Source organism: Zonotrichia albicollis, chromosome 5 (assembly GCF_047830755.1).
Source record: "Zonotrichia albicollis isolate bZonAlb1 chromosome 5, bZonAlb1.hap1, whole genome shotgun sequence".
NCBI lineage: Eukaryota > Metazoa > Chordata > Aves > Passeriformes > Passerellidae > Zonotrichia > Zonotrichia albicollis.
The window spans coordinates 63,777,123-63,797,184 of NC_133823.1; the positions used below are offsets into that span (position 1 = coordinate 63,777,123).

Sequence of the window (20,062 nt, forward strand, 5' to 3'; positions counted from 1 at the left end):
AAATCTGAATTGTACTGGGAGTGGAAAGATCCTTTCAGATGTGGACAAAAACCCACATGAGATGACTGTATTTGCAAAAAGCCTCTTAAAACGCATCTGGTGATAGAAACCCCTAAATAGATGAGAAGTTTGAAGGAGCTGGAGACGTGATTTAACAGAAGAAATGTGAAGTCAGTAAATGCAAGTTAGATGAATTACAGCGTGTTTGTGGTTATAAGTCTTGGGAGTAGCAGTTAGGTCATGTAATCCAGACTTCAATGCAGAAATTACTCTCAAGAGTTATTTTCTTTGCTCTTTTAAGCTGTGTCAGTCTAACTGAAGTCAGCTGGGGAGCTTGGGGCAGGATTCTGTCCCTCAGAGGTGGCGAGTCACAAGTGCTGCAGGGAAACCACTTGGGTGTCAGCTGAACTGGGAAGTGAAAGATGGGGAAAAAACCCCAAGAGTTTGGGCTTTTATTTTCTTGGTGTAAACTGTCAAGGACTAACATAGGGTGAGAAATTTCCCATAGCAGTTAGTCATGTGTTTCCCTCTGAAAACAGGCTGGTTGTGCAGAAACATTCCATACAGCTGCACACAGCAGCAACATAGAGAAATCAGGTGATTATTTGATGGCAATCATGTGGGGATGGGAGTAAGGGTGGAATTAAGCTGTGACTTCATGTGATGCACATGGCTGTTTGTTTGTCCCATAGGTGTAATGGAGAGTGGGCTGGGAATTTCCAAATTGTCTGTACTTCTTTATTTCCTTCTGATTTCTGGCAGATCTTAGACTGCTCTTTTCTTCTGTAGGCAAGGCTTTCTGTGTATACCTGTTTATTTAGAGATGGAATGTTTATGCAGGGAGTTTTAAAAGAAATGGTTTTTTGTCCTGAGTAGATGGTTCCTGGCATTCCAGGCTGCAGGCAGCCGGTGACTTCCCCGATTTTGGGCTTGCAGGGTGTTAAGAGTATGATGCTGAAACCCTTTGCAGATCCCTTTTCTTTGTTAACAATTAGTGATCCATCATGTTGGCAAACCTAACCTGAAAGAATTAGTTCTGTACCTCCCATAACATGAACAGCATCTACCTAATTTTCTCCCTTGGCCTCTTTATTTGCTATTCAACATATTCCTAAGGTAAAGAATATCAGAATGCAATTCAAGTGTAGTAATGCTACCAGAGGTCCCCCTTTCATAATAAAGGAATATTTCTCCAGATTTGGGCCAAGGCTTTCCCAGCAGCAGGGCTGACTGGGCAGCTTCACTCAGGACTTTCTGTATCAAGTTCAGTTTTCATTTCCCAAAACTGATGCCTTGGGGTTTTTTAGGTTATTTTACTGTTGGCTCAGTCTCTCCCCATGAGTTTGTTTAAAATTTCTGTACTTAAAAATAATTTTAGAAGTCCTGACCTATTGAAAAGTGTGTGACCTTTTTTCCTGATGGAACAAACTCTTCCCTGTGAGGGTGGTAAGGCCCTGGCACAGGTTTCCCAGAGAAGCTGTGGCTGCCTCATCCCAGGAAGTGTCCAAGGCCAGGTTGGGGCTTAGAGCAACCTGGAATAGGGGAAGGTGTCCCTGTCCATGCAGGGGACAGAGGCAGGGGGCGTTGAATGGGATGGATGTCAAAGTCCCTTCCAACCTAAGGCAGTTTGTGATTCTGTAATTTTATTTAATCTGTCTTTGGAGGAACTTGATGTCCAGAGGCTGTGTGTGAGATGATGTTCATTAGTTCAGAACGGCTTAGACTCCCAGCTCTGTTTTAGCCCAATAACCTCAACCCTTAAAAACCAAGTAAATGTTGAGCAGCAGTGTGAAATAATTTTGATGCTGTTTCATTCTCCCAGGATTTACTTGTAAAAGCTTTCTTTGGCTTGGGAAAGTATTGCCTCTCCTTCAGTGAGATACTGCTGCTGTGTCAGCCAAGAGAGTGACTGCAAACCCCTCTGTTGTCCAAATAACAGATGAGATTTTTGTGATTAATGTATTAGAGACAAGTTCTCCAGTCCCTTCCTGAAGAACTGGCTTGAGTGTTCATTCCAATGGGATATTCAGTTCCATAATACTAATCTTCCCAGGAATCTGGTTGGAATGAGTTAATTGTGTTATGGAGACTTAAAAGCCTTGATTATCCTGTTATCTAAACTTCCTACATAGTGAATTAAATTCTTTCCATCATAATCAAAAGTACTGAGTTTTTCACACCCCCAAAAGACCATGGAAACTATAGAATTTTAGGTCTTTGTTGTTCTGTGGGAAGATGTTTTTCCTCCCCCACTGTTGCTTGGTGGAATTTCCAGACAAGTGGGAAAATACACAAGGTGAAAGAGATGAACTCTATGCAAAGTGCAGCTAGATGCATGTAGAATGAATGAAAATAGGAAAGAAAGTGCTAATTAAGTGTGTGCTTTTGCCTCTAAACCTATGCAAATGCCATAGTACCAGTTTAAATTCATGCAGTTCCTGCTAGGAGGAAGACAGGCTTATGGCTTGTAGGGATAGAAGAGAAGAAACTATTTGTGACTCCTCTAGATATTTCTCTGGGAGCTTTACATGGGTTACTTGCTAAGGGTTAAAAGTAAATGAGAAAGATGAAATTAAGCCTGTCAATTGTCTCAGTGCCTGTTACCCAGGTACTGATAAATCTGGTTTTAATTGTATGTTCTTCCCTGTAGAAGACTTCCCTGTTGTATGTTGTATGTTCTTCCCTGTTTTGGGTTAAGAAAAAAATCCAACCTCCCAATTTTAGATAAAAGACCTTGCAGTGGTGGTGTGTGGCTTCCCTTACTGGGTGCAGGGAGGGATTCCGGGATGATCAACATCTGGATCTGAGTGCCGGGGTCCCTGGAAGCGTCAGGGACTGGTGCACTGCGGTGAGATTCAGTCTCCCGGCCCTTGGGAAGCTGCAGCACCTGTCATGAGAGACCAGAAGCCATCACTGTGGCACGTGGGGGAGAGATCACCCGGGCTTTGGCTTTAGACACCAGGGCTGTGCTCCAGGGACGGCGCTTGTTGCTCCTGCAGCAGCGCTCATCCCCAGGGCGGCGCTGGGGCTCGGTCTCCGTAGCGCGGTGTGAGGCTGCGGGGCCCGCCGGGCAGCGCCGTGCGGCACACGGGGCTCGGCTCTGGGCTCGGCTCCGGCGCTGGGGCTCCCGGGGCAGGAGGCGGGCGCTGTGTGGGAGGGAGGAGGGCCGGGCAGCCTCTGGACTTTGCTCAGATCGTCGGCACAGCTGGCTAGGGAAGGGGCCGGAGTTCTGCCGGGCTTTGGACGTTGTGCCGATGGCGGGTTAGCGCTGGGGAGCGCGGGTGCGTAAGTAGGGAGCCAACAGTGTCCGGGGTCCGGGGCTTTGTCTGGCTCGGCTCGCTGAGTTTGGAGCAGGGACTTGGTGGGCGTGCTGATACCAGTTCTCCTTGTCCTGCCTGCTCCTCTCCCAGGATACCTCCCTGGCCCCGCCAAGGAGAGAGGTGCTCCCCTGACTGAGTCCTTGGGGATCGTCATCAGCCTGGGACCCACGTAGGGCTCGGCTGGGTCACCTCTGCGGGATCTGGCATTTGGGGCGAGGGTCATAACAGAGTTTAGGCTCTGCTGAACCCCTAAAATGACCTCAGTGTGTGTTTTCCCTGAACGTGCCTGCTTTCCACGTGTGGCTGTGTCCCTGCCAGCAGCTCCTCTTGCGGCTGGATGTGAGGAAATTGAAGGAAAAGCTGACATTGCATAAGTATCACAAGTGTAGTGCTTTTATCTTATAAATAAAGTAATGCTTTTGTTGCTTTTCTTTTTAGGATGTGCTTTACAAAAATTTTGCTTGTGTTAAGGCAGAAACAAAACTTCTGCAGCTTTTCTGAAGCCTGCCCTGGTCTGACTCTGGGAGAAAAATGCTTTGCTCTATTGCTTTGTGCAAACTAATGAACCTTTTTGACTTGCAGATCTCTTGCCACTATGAATTAAGTCTTGTATGATGCAAATCTCCCTTTCAGTTATGCTTTTCTTACACCTTGATTTTGAATCTTTCCTTTAGATCACGGCTTGCATGACGTTTTTCTTTCTTTTCCTTTCCTTTTGCTGTTTGCAAAGACTCTTGGGAGGATTTGACAGATGTGGTGGAGCAATTGCGCGATGATTCCGAAGGTGCGTTCCACACCCACATCTCACAGCTCTTGTTTGTGCTAATCCTTGGCTTCTGCACTATTATTTTGAGCCTGAGTGCAAAATGCAGTTAGCTTCCCTTTCCAGTGCCAGTAGCTGTGGCTTTCCTGCATTACCTTGGTGTTGCTTAAATAAATGTGTGCGGGTTTTTTTGCTGTTTTGACCTGAAGTGGAGGTAGAAGAAGTAGATCAACAAGGGCTGTTTGCCTTCTCCTAAATGCTTTCAGAGGCAGTAACTTCCTGAGCCTGGCAGAAGCATGGCTTAAAAGGTTGCAGCAACATATGGAAGCTGAATTAAAAAAAATATTTCAGAAATCACTCTGAAGCTTTAGGTTTTCTGCAGTATTTCTGTCTAGATTCTTCAGATTTTCTGGCAGTATTTGCCAAGGCTTGGCAAAAATTATTCTAAAACTTGCATTGCTAATTTTTTTTAAAACTTGTAAAGTACTAAATGACAAACTTATTTATAGCACTTTTTCCTTGGTTTTTAAGAAACTGTACAAATATGAAATAGTTGAATTCTCAATGTAGCAAGTGGTTAATCAGATTGATACTTTGATGATTAAATACAGCTGCTCCTGCAAGGGTTTCAGGTGTTTGCAGCACAAAAGGCTGATGTTGTCATGCACTGAGCACACTGGTCCCTGCTGTCATCTTCCACCGTGGTGCCTTTAACTGCTGTGCTGGTTCTGTGCCCGGTGCTGCCCACAGCCAGTGTCCTCCTCTCCTGGCACAGCAGCCTGTGCTGCTTCCCAGAGAAGGGCATTTTCCAAGGTGGCCTTTTAGGAAAAAAGAGGGGCTTGAGACTTCTTTTTTTTCATAGAATATAGTACAAGTTGTTTTGCATTTATTTTGTCAGGTGAGAGGTGTTTCTCTGCCACACGGAAGCAGCCGTGTTAAATTTACCTTAAGTTGTTGTTCCTGATGTAAGATGGAGAACAGTGATGAAATGCCAGTGAATTGGCATTGCTTGCTGTGGGTTTGTTCACTTCTCCAGTGTCTCATCGTTCCCTGCTGTTGATCCAAGTTTTAGCTTCATTTTAGTTGCTTCTTCCTTCTTTTAGAGTAAGTATGAGGAGTGATAAAAATTTATTGTCACCAAATGAGAAGTACCAAGACCAGTCACAGCTTAACCCTTTGAGATCCTGTATTGCATTGACTCTTTCTTGACTTTCAGGTTCCTGGGTTCAGATTGTACCATTTAAACAAATTACAGGATTTTCGAATGCTTTTGGAAACATCTTCATGGAAGCAGCTGGTTAGAAAAGATGTCTGTTCTGTAGAAGCTGCAATATTTAAATAACAAAATGTCCTAAGAGGACATTCCTTTGTTTAAAACCCAAACCCTGTGGGAAGCCAAGCTCAAGGGCTGGGGATTTCCTTTAAGGTTTATGATGTGGGCTGTGTAGGAAAGGCCAGGCAAAGGTTTTGCAGTTAGAGGCAGAAGGAAGTTGGAGAAAGTACCAGCTCAGATGGAGCACACCAGGATCGCGCTTGTCCCAGCTCAAAGGCAGCCTGACAGTTTGACCATGTACAAGTCAGTCTTGCCTGCCTACCCTGCCTTCTTTAAAGCTGTGCATGGGGCAGTACATAGAGCAAGAGTATCAGTTACTTAGCATTTAATTTTTGGAACAAACCTTAGGGATTTTATCCAGTTTCACACTATATGAGCGAACTGGTTTTCAAGATGGGAATCTTGGATAAACTGCATGTGCAGAGCACAATTGCTCAGAGCAGACTAAGGAAGCAGAAACCTTGGATTAGTGTGATATGGTGAAAATACTTTTCTATTGAAATTAGCCAATAACCACGGCCAAAGGAGCATTTTCTTTGGTGCTCTCTTGTACAGTTCCTCTAATTTTGTGTTAGGGATGGCTTTCCCTCCGAGGCAGAGTCACTGTGGATAACTTGCTACCCAGCAGAGCAGCAGCCTTGGCCAGTGAGGAAATGCAATGAGAGAGGATGAGGAGGGGGTCTCTGTGCTGGCAGTCCTGTGCCTGACTCATTCCTGAGTCTCCATTCCCAGTGATGGTGACTGTTAGCTACACTGCAGGGCAGAAAAAGGATTGGAAATCCAGAGCAGCTCACAAGCTCAGGGTACTCCAGGGCATCCAGACCCATCACCTTCAGGCAGCAATAGTCCTGACAGGCAGTGAAAACACCTCGCAAAGTTCAATCTTTCTGCAGTCCAGTGCTGCTCTGAGTGTTGCACTCCTGAATGAGTCCTTGGAAGTTCTCTAAACTATCGAAATCAATTTAGAGAAGGAGACTTCTTTAAATGTGGTGCTGCTTCCCTCTGAAGAAGAAGGGGAATAAGAGAGGTGCTGTCCTGAGCTGCTTTTGGAGGGCTGAACAAATGAGCTGTGCTCTTAGGTTTGGATGCTGGCACTGCCCTGGCTCTTCCCCCTGCCTGTGCTGGGTTTTCCCAGCCCACAGGGAGGTGCACTCGGGTGTGGGTGTGTTAGTGGGCTCTTGGCTCTCTCTCTGGCTGGTGGATGCTGACAGGTGCCTCTTGCGTAGATCTGTAGTCTGAGGTGTCCTCAGGTCAGGTCTCTGCTGCCAGGAGTAGTTAATTAACTCGAGGTGACAGCTTGGATCAAGGGTCCCTGGCTGTTGGCAGCAGCCCTGGATAAGCAGGGGATTTTCAGGGATGAAACTGCCTGCACCTGAGAACTGGAGCTCAAAACTTGGGTGTGAGTAGCAGGCCTAAAGGTTTGGATGTTTATAATGTGGAAGAGAAAGAATATAATCCTGGGACATCTGTGAATTTGGGGGTTTAGTGTGACCCGTCAGGAGCATGAAGATCAGCTCCTCACTGGTGAAAACCAGTGGCAGTGTTAAAACCAAGAGAGGAAAGTGGGAATTGGCTCCACGTTACATCTAAGCTTAAAAAAATAGTCTTGAGGAAGAGAGATACAAGTTGGGATAGAGGACACATGTTGCTGGATTAAGTGTGAGAGGGTCCAGTGTGATCCTTAGATGGAAGAGCAAAGCACAGGTGGAGGATTCTTACTGGTTTGTAGCTGGGGATGTGAGTTGGAACAAGTGATGGTCAGAGACACGTTGTCAAGATGCCAAGCACAGGATGAACACCAGGCTCCAAATGTGTCTTTTGTGAAAGTAGGGAAGTGCTGTAGTTATTTGAAGTATTAAGGCACCCTCAGTATGATACATTGTCTATTGCCATGCCACTGTGGCTTTGGCCCTAAACTGCTAGTTGGTGTTGATTTTTCTCTACAAAAGGCCTGCAGAGTGCCTCCTGGGAAACTCACTGCCCCAAAAATGCCTTCAAAGCTGAGGAAAAGCAAGAGCAAGGTGGGGTGTTGAGTGTAATAAAGGCAGCTGTTGTTGCTCAGCAGCAGTTTCCCTGCTTTGTTGCAGACCCCAATTATCTCATGGCCAACGAGCGCATGAACCTGATGAACATGGCCAAGCTGAGCATCAAGGGGCTGATCGAGTCCGCACTGAACCTGGGCCGCACGCTGGACTCGGACTACGCCCCCCTGCAGCAGTTCTTCGTGGTCATGGAGCACTGCCTCAAGCACGGCCTCAAAGGTACAGCCTGGGCACAGCCCGCCCTGGGGAGCAACAGGGCTCTGCAGCCTCCACGGGACACAGGAGAGGCTGGCACAGTCACTCCTGCCACCACAGTGCACTGGGCAGGCCAGAGCAAGGCACAGAGCCTGCTGGAGGGGAGGCTGAGCTGTGACAGGTGCTTGCCGTGTTGAAAACAGCAGTTCAGCTGTCCCAGGTGTAAGTCAGTGATCAGGCACTCAACTGGCTTTTGGCAAGATTGTGACTCCCTTTCCTGCCCTTCCTTGTGCTCTAGCAGTGCATCCCCTTGCTGGAAGAGGAACTGCAACCCCAGAGCTCCTTTCTCAACAGCCCTCTCTAAACAGAGGGTTTCGGCTGTGTGCTGCTCATGGCTGAAGCTGATTTTAAAGCAGAGCATGTGCTTGACTCTGAAATCCAAAGTCACAGCTCAAATGGCCAAGTATGGACTGGCCTTCAGGTGCTGTCCTTGTGTCCTTGTAGATGGAGATGGGAAGCTGAAGGGTGTGGGAAATGGTGGGTCCTTCCCATCCAAACCATCCTGAGATTCCAGAATACCAAGTGCCTGTCCAGCAGCAGCCCCAGAGGAACCATTCTGGCAAGATTTGGCTGACTTGTTCACTTGTTTGAAAATGTGTTCTATCAGCACAGGTCTAACTGGATCATTTTTATTTCTTTTTGTTTTCAGCCAAAAAGACTTTTCTTGGGCAAAATAAGTCATTTTGGGGACCTCTAGAATTAGTAGAAAAACTTGTTCCTGAGGCTGCAGAGATTACAGCAAGTGTTAAGGATCTTCCAGGGCTCAAGTAAGTACACTTGTTTATTGCACGAGTACATAATATGGGTTTATTGTGAGAGGGATCCTGAAAAAGAGAAGGAAGGGCAAACAGAACCTTCAGGAATGCATCTGCCACCTTCTGCAGGTAAAAATGGATCATTGCTCTCTTACTCTCCATCAAGGATCTGCAGCAGGAGAGCACAGGATATATTCTCACTCTCTTAGGAGCGTGGCAACTTATGGGCAGCAGTGCATTTACTGCTTGTGCCTCAGGCATGGGAACAGCCTTTATTGAGCATTTATGAAGTCAGACTCAAGAGGAGGGGAATTAACAGAAAGGTTATAACAGTTTAAATAGTTTTGAGGCTGATGTAAGCAATTCTTCTTGTAAATAACTTCAGGTATAGTGTATGTGAGAGGAAAGCTTAGGCACCAGTCCTCAAGAGGATTGTAGTTTGTATTCAAGAGGGGAAGCAAGAAGCCACAGCAAGCATATATTACTTGTAAAAGTTTCATAGGAATTTCAGACATCACATTCAGGCTTGCCTATTTCATGGTAAGAGAAACTGTAAGAAGCTTTTAGCCTGGAATAGAAAAAATGGGTAAGGAAGCTTTTGTATGAGGATCAGGACTAAGGATGGAGTCATCTTTGCTGAAAGAATAGTTGGATAAATTCAAAAAATTACTTTGGGTTAGTATTTAGTCATGTTCATACAGACAGATGCTTTCCCTGGAGGTGTGTGCAGGACTCCTGCAGCAGCTGACAGGACCAGTGAAGTGCCAGAGCTCCTGGCACCTCTTCCTGTTGTAGAGCTTTGCAATAGGAAATGAATGGAAGCAAAGAACAGTTTAGGATACATTTCTAAACCTTGTGCTCACAGTGACCCTCGGGAAGTGCCAGGTCCTGTTAGTGAGTCGGGGGTGGGCAGTGCTGGCCGTGGCTTCCTTGGGCTGCTGCTTGTGCCAGGTGAGCTCAGACATCCAGGTCAGCCTTAGAGCCACGCGCTCCCTGTGGCTGGGAGAAAAGAGAGCAAGGACTGGCACTCGAGCCCATGGCATCCTGTGAGGGCATTCAGGGCCAAAGCACCTGAGGAGAGCAGAACTGAGTTGGTGTTTCTGAGCTGCCTGGCCACATTCCCATCCAGCTCCACCCACCCCAAGGAGTGGTGTTGGGCAGCTGTGCTGGTCTGTGCATGTTCCTGTCACTAAGACAGAACTGGTTGTGACTCAGAAGGTGATGAGCTGAAGCAGCTGATCTGTCTGGCAGCATCCAGCAGGGATAAAGCCAGGGAAGTTTTTTTAGTATGGCAAGAAAAACATCATGAGTTAAGAGACAGTGACAGCCTAATTGGTCTGCACCTATTTGTGTTTACATACCTTGTATTTCTCTGCACCAGTGCTAGCTCTGTCTTGGAAGTGCAGGAACTTGAGGTAGGGTGGGGCTGTGAGAGCTGTTGGTGCCTGTGCCTTGCAGGGTGTCTGGAAGGGTTTGTGTGTGGCCTTTGCAGGACACCTGTGGGCAGAGGAAGAGCTTGGCTTCGCCTGGCTCTGATGCAGAAGAAACTTTCAGAGTACATGAAAGCCTTGATTAACAGAAAGGATCTTCTCAGGTGAGTGTTGGACTCTTTCTCAGTTAGGTTCACTTCTGCTCTCCTGTAAGATCTGGATCATCTTTCCCATCTCACTGCTGTGTATCTCCTTCCCTACATCCCACAGTGAATTTTATGAGCCCAATGCACTGATGATGGAGGAGGAAGGTGCCATCATTGCTGGCCTCCTTGTAGGGCTGAATGTCATCGATGCCAACTTCTGCATGAAGGGAGAGGACCTGGACTCCCAGGTACTGGGTGTTCATTTAATGGGCTTGTTCTGCTCATTTAAAATGAAAAAATCATTAATTTTGCATAGCTTACTGATGTAATGAGCTCTTGCTGAAGTACAGCAGGTGCTGATGTTGTAACTCTGACCTTCCACACCTGGCAACAGTGCGTTGGCTTTAGAAACCAAGTGTTTAATGCAAAATGCAAATTTTCCTTCTCCAGGTCGGAGTTATTGATTTCTCCATGTATTTGAAAGATGGGAACAGCACGAAAGGCAGCGAAGGGTAGGTGCACACACAGTTGTCTTCATGCTCCCCTCTTGGGAATGTGTGTTCAGGTGTTCCAGGCTGCCCTGTTTCTTTTTTCCAGAGATGGCCAGATAACTGCTATTTTGGACCAGAAGAACTATGTTGAAGAGCTCAACAGACATCTAAGGTAACACATTTCTTCTTGGCTCTTTATTATCTTTGTAGAACAAAAGACAAAACAGCATTTTTAAAAATGAAGGAATTACTGTAGGATTTTTTCTCTTCAACAGTGCTACAGTAAACAACCTGCAGGCCAAGGTGGATGCCTTGGAGAAATCCAACACAAAGCTGACAGAGGAGGTAAGTGTCATGAAAAACCACCAGGTGCTTTTGCCTTTGGGAGTTAGACATTAACCAGGGAGGAGGGATTCCTTTCAGATGTCTGGTGTACAGAGTGAGGAGTGTTAAACGATGGAACTGGAATAGCTGACCTGCCAAGGAATTTCACTGGCTGTCATTACTGAGCACAAGCTGGAAAATCTACTGTATGTTTATGTAAATTTGCAAAAAGTAAAGGAAAAAAATGTCATTATAAGTGAGGTGTCCAGGGTGAGCATGAGAAACAGCGGGTACATGAGGCATAGGTGCAGTCTGTGTTTTAACATGGATCTGCAGCTCATTACTGATGGCATAAATGTCATTTAAATGTTTTGGGGTGAGTTCCCTGGCATATGAGTGGCAGGAGGTCTTACCTGGCACAGTGAGTGCCTTTTGGTGTGGTACCAGGAGGTGAATTGCAGTGGTGCCTGCAGTGGTTTTGGGGTTTGGTAATGAAGCTGCCAAGAGAAGTTGCAGCATGTGCAGAGCAGGCTGTGGTGACAGTGCCTGCCTGTGTCACACATCACAGCCCTGTGTATTGGGCCTGAGCTCTGCCAAGGACTCACACTCCCATCCAGAAGTTGTGTTTGGGTTTGTCACAGGACAGCATGGCTGATGCCTTGGAATGTCTCTGAGCTGCTCCTGTGTGTGAGTTACAAAGCCAGAAGGGGTTTCTGAAGTTCCTTTTGCCTTTGACCAAACACTTACATTAATCTGTTGCTCTGCAGTGCTGTCATCCCTGGGAATTCCTCTGGGCCAGGTGTCTTGTCCCTAAGGATGCTGTGTGCTGCTCATCCTCTGTTTCCAGCCAAATCTTCCTCATCTGCTGGGGTCAGGAGAGAAAAAAAACAAGCCAAGTGTGTTTTTGGTGCGTTAACTATTGTGTTCTGTTCCCAGCTTGCAGTTGCCAACAACAGGATCATTACACTGCAGGAAGAGATGGAGCGGGTTAAGGAGGAAAGCTCCTACATCCTGGAGTCCAGCCGGAAGGTTGGTGTGCGTGTGTGGCTGTGTTTGTGTGTGATGGCTGAGCCCTGGGGCAGGCCCAGCCTGAATGCCTGGTTTGGAACAGAGTTCATTTCCTTGCCTGTCTCAGACAAACCCCCCAGGGGATTAGGGGAATGGCAGGTGGGCCCTGTGCAGAGGGAACAGATGGGCCCTGCCACAGGGAGTCCTGCCTGCCCATAGGGATGGAGCAGGGAGTGTGCGTGGAGCCGGGAGCTCCCACAGCTTACAGCTCACTGGGCAAGGCATCAGGGGAGGGAGGGAGACTTATTGTGTGGGGGGAGAGGCAAATCAGGAAATAGGAGTTGTGCTGGTTTGTCCTGAATTATTGCAGAATTCCAAGTGTTGGGGAGAAGCCAGTAATGAGGTCAAGTGAGGGCTGGCAGTACCCAATAATACCAAGTGAACTGTGTCTGTTACCTCAGGCCACCAAGGACAGAAGTGCTGACGGGCAGGCACTGACTGAGGCGCGGAAGCAGCTCAAGGAGGAGACTCAGCTGCGCCTGGTGAGGACTGGGGGGCTCGGGGCTCTCCCCACAGGGCTGCGGATGGTCACGGCCCTGCTGAGCTCTTGTTCGATACATGCGTGGGGAGAAAAATGCCTGGCCTGAAGGTATTAAGGAAATAATTTCTGCTTTGGGAAATAAAATCTTTCCTTAGACCCCTCCATCCTAAAGACAGGCCCATGCAGAATTCCCTGACTCTCTGCTAGCCATGCTGCACACCTGGCTGTAATACTGGCCTGAAAACTGGGGAGTTATTCTCCTTAAGGCACGTGTCCGACGTGTGACTCTGAAGCTGTGGCAGCAGCAGCACGCTTGTGGGTAGGGACTGCGTAGGCAGAAGGGAAGGGTGGATACCCCTGCGTCATGAGGGCAGCTCCTGGAGATGCTGAGGGCTCCTTGTGTTCCAGGATGTAGAGAAGGAGCTGGAGGCACAGATCGGGATGCGGCAGGAGATGGAGCTGGCCATGAAGATGCTGGAGAAGGATGTCTGTGAAAAGCAGGATGCGCTGGTGGCACTCAGGCAGCAGCTGGACGATCTCAGGGCTCTAAAGCATGAACTGTCTTTCAAGCTGCAGGTAGGGAGCTATGGAAATGCAGGGAATTCCAGATGGAAGTGAGAGCTGCTGTGTATTTATTCCTCCTGCCTGTTGGAGAGGTACTGGGTGTGTAAGGGTCACAGGCTGTGCAGTGCACTCCTGTCTTTCTGTGAGAACATGGGAACATGGTGGAGGGTAAAGGTGAAGACAGTTTCTTCTGAACAAAAATCCATCATGGTCCAGAAATTTGTGTGAGAGACAGGGAAAGCATTTTGGGTGGTTTTGTGGTGTGAATAGAGCTGTGGGAGCTTGTGTTCCAGCAGAGTCTGGTGTGCAGGGCCCCTGGTGTGACTCATGGGGTGACAAGCAGACTCCAAACAGCAACCCAATGCTCAGAATAGATCCCAAAATCAACTTGCCAGCTGGAAAGAGTTGCTTCTGCTCTCCTTGAGCCAATGGCTTTGTTCAAAGCAGCTGAATTATATTAAGATACTGGGTATTGGCAGGCACTGCATCATGCATTTTCCATATGCAGGAAGCTTTATGGATGGTGGCATTGCCCTGTTGCAGGGTCCAGATGGAGCCTGCACCTCTACAGCAGGACATTTGTCCTTGCAATACTGACCTGGCATTTGATTTTCCAGCACTTTTTACTGTCTCTTTACCTTTTGCCCTGTTGTTTTGTGTGCCAAATGATTGATGGGGGTTTATCTGGGATTTACAACTCCTTACACCAACCCCCACTGCTCCTTTTCCCAGAGTTCAGACATGGGAGTGAAACAGAAGAGTGAATTAAACAGCCGCTTGGAAGAAAAAACAAATCAGATGGCTGCCACCATCAAACAGCTGGAACAAAGGTAAGAGAGGAAACTTGAGCCAGGATCCACTGGTATGTCCTTTAGTGTAGTGTCCCATGGATCCAGAATGGGCCAGGGGAGAGTCCCAGTGCTCTGCTAGACAGAGCTGCCTGAGGGGAGCAGTGGGAGTAAGCACCTCTGGGACCTGGTTAATGAGCAGTGCATTGCACTCCATTGGGTGCTCTCATTTCAGGGTTTCTGTAGACAGGGTGATTTTCTTTAAAACAAGTTTGTTTTTGAAAATATTTCCTGATACCTACTCATCTAATTCATGTGTTCTTTTTCTCTTGCTGTTCCTATTTTTTCTGTTTTCTCATCATCCTCATTCTGACTTACTTATACAGTGAAAAGGATTTGGTGAAACAGGCAAAAACCTTAAATAGTGCAGCAAACAAACTGATCCAGAAGCATCATTAGACATTTTTATGTCTGGCCACCTCACAGCTCTGACATCAGAACTCATTTATAAGGAGAGAACTTGAGAATTGCTAAAAGCAACTGTTCAAATGTTAATTGTCACCCAAAGTTGATTTGGAATTTGCTGAGTTTTTAAAATCAGTGAGTTTTTCTGCCAAGATGTAGTCAGGTATAAGGATCCCCAGCCCTGCCATTTACCAGTACCAAGGAGCTGGCCCGAGAGCGCCCCAGGAGTGGCCGAGGTGGCCGTGCCCGGCCGCTGCCGTCACCGCCTGTGGCAGCACGGGGCCGTGGCCAGCTCGGGACAGTCAGCTCCTTCTCTGTATTGCCCTTTTGTGAAGTAGATGAGAAATGCATCCCTGGAAGTTGTTGACAGTAGTTGTGTGCGTGCCCCAAGCCATTCCCTGTTCTCTTCTGTTTTGTGGGTCCAGCCCCGAGTCCGAGCCGAGCAGGCGCGACGCTGGCCCGGCACCGGGAACACCGGCCCTCCCGTAACCAGCCTGCCTGGATTCTGCCTTAGGGACCTGGGGGGAGGGTGGGGACTTATCCTTATTCCTTTCAACTTCATGTGTCCAGAATTAGTAGCTATAGGTGTCTTAGAGTAACATGATAGAGTGGTAAGTTCAGTGGAAACCTCCTTCTCTTTGCATTGCTTCTACCTCTGCCAGGAATCCCTCCAGACGAACCCTGTGGTCCTTCCTGACCAAAGGAAGCGGAGGAGAGGTGTTTTGGGAGGTCTCTCCCCTTCCCAGAAAGGGAAGTTACCAGTTTTCTAAAAAATAATCTGATCTTTGTTTAAAGGAAGCAAAAAGACCTTCAAAAAAAGGAGAAGGAACCCAGTGTGCAGCAGTGGGGAGTGGAGATGGAAATTTGGTCCTTGCAGTTCACTTGTCCAAGTAGTTGGTGGCTGAAGAGTTGCCTTTTACACTTGTTGCATTTTCTTGTGAGTTTGCTTTGCTCAAAACAAATGGAATTTGCTAATGGAACAAGAGCTAAAGCTTAGAAATGCCTCTTAATAGGAAAAATAATTGTCAGTTTAAAACCCAGGTGCAAAATCTGAAGTAACTGTAGCCTGAACTATTATAAACTAACATTCTCTGATCACTGAAGTTCCTGTGCTGGCCTCTGGCAGGTTTTAGGTTTGTAAGTGCTCCTCAAGGTATTTTCTCTTTTGGAAGGTTGGATTTGGGGAGTTTCTGTGTCGAGTAAGGGTTTTTTGCTGTGGTGAGATGCCTGTAGTGGTTCTTTGGTGCCAGTCCTCCCTTTGACCTGTGGGACAGTGCTCCTGGGGGCTGTGGCTGGCAAATGTGACAAGCCCTTGTTCTCCAGGCTCCCAGCACAGCCCTGCTGGGAACTTCCCTGCTATGCCCAAGCTGCATGCTTGAACCTATAAACTCACCCCTCAGTAACCTGCTACTAGAAACTCATCCTAACTCCCTGCAGAACCAGTAATCCTAAGGGAAAGGTGGAAGCTTTGATCAAGGAGTGTCAACAGCTGGTTAGGGTGGGAAGCCCCTGCCCCTTGGCACAGTTCTGCTGTAGGAACAGGGGGTTGGATGGTGAGATCTGTGCTGCAGTCAGACAGATTTAAGGATCTGGCTGCTTCTGATGTCAGGCCCCAAGTGGCAATGTGGTGGTGTACTGATGCTTGGGGCTTGAGCCCAAGTGTCCATCCATGGGCGAGACCAGGAATATGCACTAATTCTCAATAGAGTAGCTACTACCTATGTTCCAAGTTCCAGTTACCTGTGCAAAGCCAAAATGTAACGTACACTAAACTCCAATTGGACTTAAAATTCTGTGTACTTGAGGTTTGCTTCGAATCTGGATAAAAGTGATGTTTTCTGTTTCTCATCTAATGGCTGTAAACTGTAGTGATAGAATAAAAACTATTTGAAAATGAGAGCTTCTGCCTGGTTCACCTACATTTTGCTTTGCTTTGAACATTTTTTCCTCCTTTCCATTGTTTTTACCATTCTCTTTTTTTGGCTTTACCTTTTCACTGGGTTTTTTATTTGTTGGTTAAACTCAGTCTTCCTCCCCACCATGGCTTTTGTTTTTTATCACAAGTTCATGTGGCTCAAATCCAGATTGCGACAGGCAGAGAAGGAGCGGCAGCAGGCCCTGCAGGACAACCGGCTCTTCAAGCAGGAGTTTGGGGACAAAATCAACAGCCTCCAGCTGGAAGTGGAAGAGCTCTCCAGGCAGCGGTGAAGAGACCCTTTTCCAACCTCTTTTCTGGGCTGGTAGTGCTGTGGCCAGGGGAGAGCAGGGGGGATGGTGGCAGAGGGCAGCAGGGGATGGAGAAGGGAGTGAGGCAAGTTGTGTGTTAGATGGCACGAGGCGTAACTCCAGGGAGGGAAGTCCTTGGTAACATCTCTGGAAGTGGTCAAGGCCAGGTTGGACAGGGCTTGGGAGCAGTCTGATGCAGTGGAAGGTGTCCCTGCCCATGGCACAGGGTGGAACAAGATAGTCTGTAAGGTGCTTGGCAACTCAAACCCTCTGTGATTCTGTGATATTTGGGAAATCAAAGCTAACATTAACAATTTGCTGCTCCTGGGCAGGGATTGAGCAGCCAAGTCTCTGCCTGGAGCAAACACTGAAGGTGCTGGAGCAAGGACAGTGATTTTGGTTGTCTTATCTGACACACAGTACTTCAACATAGATTTTTTCCCTGTTGGAACTGCTCTTAGTTTTGCTGGAACTCAAACAGAGACCTTATCAAAAGCCATCACCTCCTCCCTGCAGCCTCATCACTTGAGCAGTGACAGGGACACAGACAAATCTCTTTCCTTAAAAGAGAAGAGCATTCCTTCAGCCTTGACCCATCTGTGGCTTGTTGCAAGGTCACTGGGATGAACTCTGTGGGAGCATTGCTGGATGCATGGAGGTTTTTGTCCCTTCTTCCCTCCTGGCCCAGCTTTTTATTTCTTTTTTCCAAAAGCTGCTCTGCCAAGCACAAAGTGGCTTTGGTCAGCAATTGGTGTGAGGTCCTGAGTGTGCATGGGTGAGCTCAGGAGGACAAGGGCAAATGGGTCTGGTTTTGCATCAGTTGGATGCTGAATGGTGCCAGAATTAGATGAAGGATTGGAGGTTTTTTCATCCTGACACATTATGGCTAAACACTCTGCGAGGCAGCCTTGGGTTCCAAGCGGCAGTTTTAGCTCTTGAGTTAGGGGTGTGAACAAAGGGTCAAACAGCTCATCAGTTGTCAATGCCAAGTGTCCCCAGACTGTCCTTTATTCACAATTCCACCTGGCATTCCAGGAGCCACCTAGAACTGGAGCTAAGGCGGGAAAGAGACAGATGGTCTCAGAGTCACCAGCGCAGCCAAGAAAGCAAAAAAGGCCCAAAGAATTGGCTCAGACAGGTAATGTGACTTGGGTTTTGGCTCGGGTTTGAGGTACACTTTCCCTGGGCTTGTTTGCTTTTACTGAGCTTTCTCAGGCAGTAAATGGTTGTTGTTCATGTGCCACAACCAGAGCAGCTTTGGGAAGATTTTTATACACTCTGGACAGGCAGTTTGAATTGCAGTGAGAATTGTGCAGTAACAGAGATGGCTTCTGCAGTTCCTTGCTTCTTTCTGGTCTGCTTGAATGGTGCAGACCATTTTGTCTTTTTTGAATAGTATTACACAATCTCAGTGAAGTGCTCTAGGGCTCATGGCTCAGCTGTGACCCAGCTGGGGAGAAGAGGAGGATTCTTTTCTTTGCTGGATGGGAAGGTTTGTCTCTGGTCAGCTTTTGTAAAACTTCTTAAGCTCATGTTCGTTCTCAGCCTCTGCTGTGCAAGTAAGAACTGGTGGCTGTGGCTCCTGGCAACAGGAGGTCATGGGACCCCTGCCCACCTCTGAGAGGCACAGAGAGAGAGAGAGCCCTGAGAGCTGCTCCCAGGGGAAACTGGGACCCAGATACCCCTCTGTGCCAAGGAGGGGCAGAGCAATATCCCAAAATAGCAGTGCCAGTTCTCCCCTTGCAGTGTGACAGGAGTGGAGCTGGAGTTCTCCTCTACCACAGCTGATGGGTGAGTGTTTCCTTTTGGCAGGATGGGAAGCTCAAAGTCCAGGAAGAAAATGCTAAACCAAAGCAGCCACTGAGAGAGAACAGTGTCCTGCCACACAGGTAAGGAAGGAAACAAATCTCATCTCTGCCTCTCCCTTCCCAAGTCCTGCTTCCCCCTCTCCAATTTCTGTGCCAATAGGGAGTTGGGAATAGTCCAACTTCCCTTTTTAAGGAGGATTTCCAACCTCATGCCCTTGTGGTTGAGTTCTCTGCTGCTTTTCCATAGCTCTCAAAAGGGAAGGAGCAGGTTCTGTTGTTTGCCATCAGTGCTTTCAGATGGGAAAAGCTTTGTGTCTCTCCCATTTATCTTTGAATTCTTTTCCATCTAAACCTGCTGTTTACTAATTTTTCTAACTCAAGAATCCTTGGTAAGCTAAATGCAAGACCTTTGGAACTAATGTCCAAAGTATCTTTGGTGAGGGAAAGGAGAAGGGTATTTGGACCTCCTAAAGAGAAGCTGTTGGAGAAAGAACTTCAAGTGTGATTTTAAGAAGGTGGCTGTGTAAAATTGTGGTTCAGGTCACTTGTTTCCAAGCTGAATTATTACAGAGGATTCTTGCTGCAGGATTTGAATATTTGGTTTTAGGAGATAAAAGGTGTTCTCTAAGCCCCTGGGCACAGCTCAGTGCTGAGGCTTTGGCTCCGGATGGAACAGCCCATTGGAAGTGCTCTGACTGTCAGGGCTCTGCTGTGCCCTCAAGGCACTCTCCATTGAGTTAATCAGTGAGTTAATCAATGAGTTAATCAGGAAAATATCCTCTTAAAATAGCATAAAGCAGTTCAAATCTGCTTTGCCAGACATTAAAAACCTTCCAGGTGTGAGATTGTTTTTACCCCTGTTTTACCTGGAGTGTTTAAGCAAGTGAGGGTCAGGTTGATGGTTTACAGGCCTTGTGGTGCTTTGTTACTGCATTTCACAGCAGGGGTAGGGATCAAACCTGCAGGCCTGTGTTTAAAGCCAAACTGTTGTGCTGGAGCACCTCAGCAGTCTTTCCTGTGTTCATGATCCCTGTCTTCCTGCTCTCCTGAATGCATTTTGCAATTTCTTCTTCTCCTTTTACCATTGAACCAGGTTCAATTTTTGCTACTCAAAAATCTGGGGAGGGTTTTAAAAACGGGATGAGCGAATTCCCTGATAGTACAGCTGTTTTATTTAAAGGCTCTGGTGAGGGAAGGCCTGCTCCAAGTGATGCTCTTGTTCCCTTGCAGGTCACCCAGTGGCACACAGGAAGAGCAGGTGGGTGATTCTCCTTCTTGGTGGTTTTGCTCTTTTCCTGTAAATCCGCTGGACCAAAATACTCTCCTTCTCCTCCATGTGCCTGGCAAAGCACAGCCAGACCCCCAGAGAGCCACTGGGATGCCTTGTGCTCTCTTGTCCACTGGGAATTTCTACTGCTGCCAGCTTGTTCCCAATGTTTAGCTCCCCCCTTGCTGCTGCCGAGCTCTGCCACAGGAGCTGTATAAAGCAGAATCTCTTGGTTTTGGCTTGGGCTGTAGGAGCAGCTGCCGGGGCCTGGACACGCCGAGATCTGCCAGCTCTGCCAGGAGGAGGGCAGCCGGAGCCAAAGAAAGGCAAGTCCTGGGCTTGACCTGCCATCTCCCACACCCAGTGACTGTGAGTTCCCTCTGCTTTTTGTTATGGAATCAGATTCCTGCTGGTGAGGTGTCCTAAGAAATGAGCCCTTGCAGGCCCCTCTGCCCTTAACAGAATTTTGTTAAATGCTGATGGGGTGATGGTTCCCTGTTCAGTGGTTTTGGTTTTCCTCCCCCGCAGCAGCTTTT

The 20,062-nt window shown here is 47.5% G+C and overlaps 1 protein-coding gene across 12 annotated transcripts in view; it reads left to right on the forward strand.

The window, feature by feature from the left end:
* Positions 1 to 20,062, forward strand: part of RUFY3 (RUN and FYVE domain containing 3) — a 32,552-nt gene that overhangs the window by 9,105 nt on the left and 3,385 nt on the right. For 4 of the 12 annotated variants that reach the window (XM_074540404.1, XM_074540400.1, XM_014270682.3 and 1 more), the window contains exons 2-18: positions 4,051 to 4,104; positions 7,504 to 7,677; positions 8,363 to 8,480; positions 9,961 to 10,062; positions 10,169 to 10,292; positions 10,495 to 10,556; positions 10,642 to 10,707; positions 10,811 to 10,880; positions 11,796 to 11,888; positions 12,329 to 12,409; positions 12,817 to 12,984; positions 13,705 to 13,802; positions 16,310 to 16,429; positions 17,487 to 17,589; positions 18,264 to 18,340; positions 19,490 to 19,517; positions 19,778 to 19,852. In XM_074540404.1, coding sequence (XP_074396505.1) covers positions 4,051 to 4,104; positions 7,504 to 7,677; positions 8,363 to 8,480; positions 9,961 to 10,062; positions 10,169 to 10,292; positions 10,495 to 10,556; positions 10,642 to 10,707; positions 10,811 to 10,880; positions 11,796 to 11,888; positions 12,329 to 12,409; positions 12,817 to 12,984; positions 13,705 to 13,802; positions 16,310 to 16,429; positions 17,487 to 17,589; positions 18,264 to 18,340; positions 19,490 to 19,517; positions 19,778 to 19,852 — 1,613 coding nt within the window. Of the gene's footprint in view, positions 1 to 4,050; positions 4,105 to 7,503; positions 7,678 to 8,362; positions 8,481 to 9,960; positions 10,063 to 10,168; positions 10,293 to 10,494; positions 10,557 to 10,641; positions 10,708 to 10,810; positions 10,881 to 11,795; positions 11,889 to 12,328; positions 12,410 to 12,816; positions 12,985 to 13,704; positions 13,803 to 14,146; positions 16,125 to 16,309; positions 16,430 to 17,486; positions 17,590 to 18,263; positions 18,341 to 19,489; positions 19,518 to 19,777; positions 19,896 to 20,062 lie in introns of those variants that run through there. The other 8 variants (XM_074540405.1, XM_074540401.1, XM_074540407.1 and 5 more) reach the window with 4 other exon arrangements.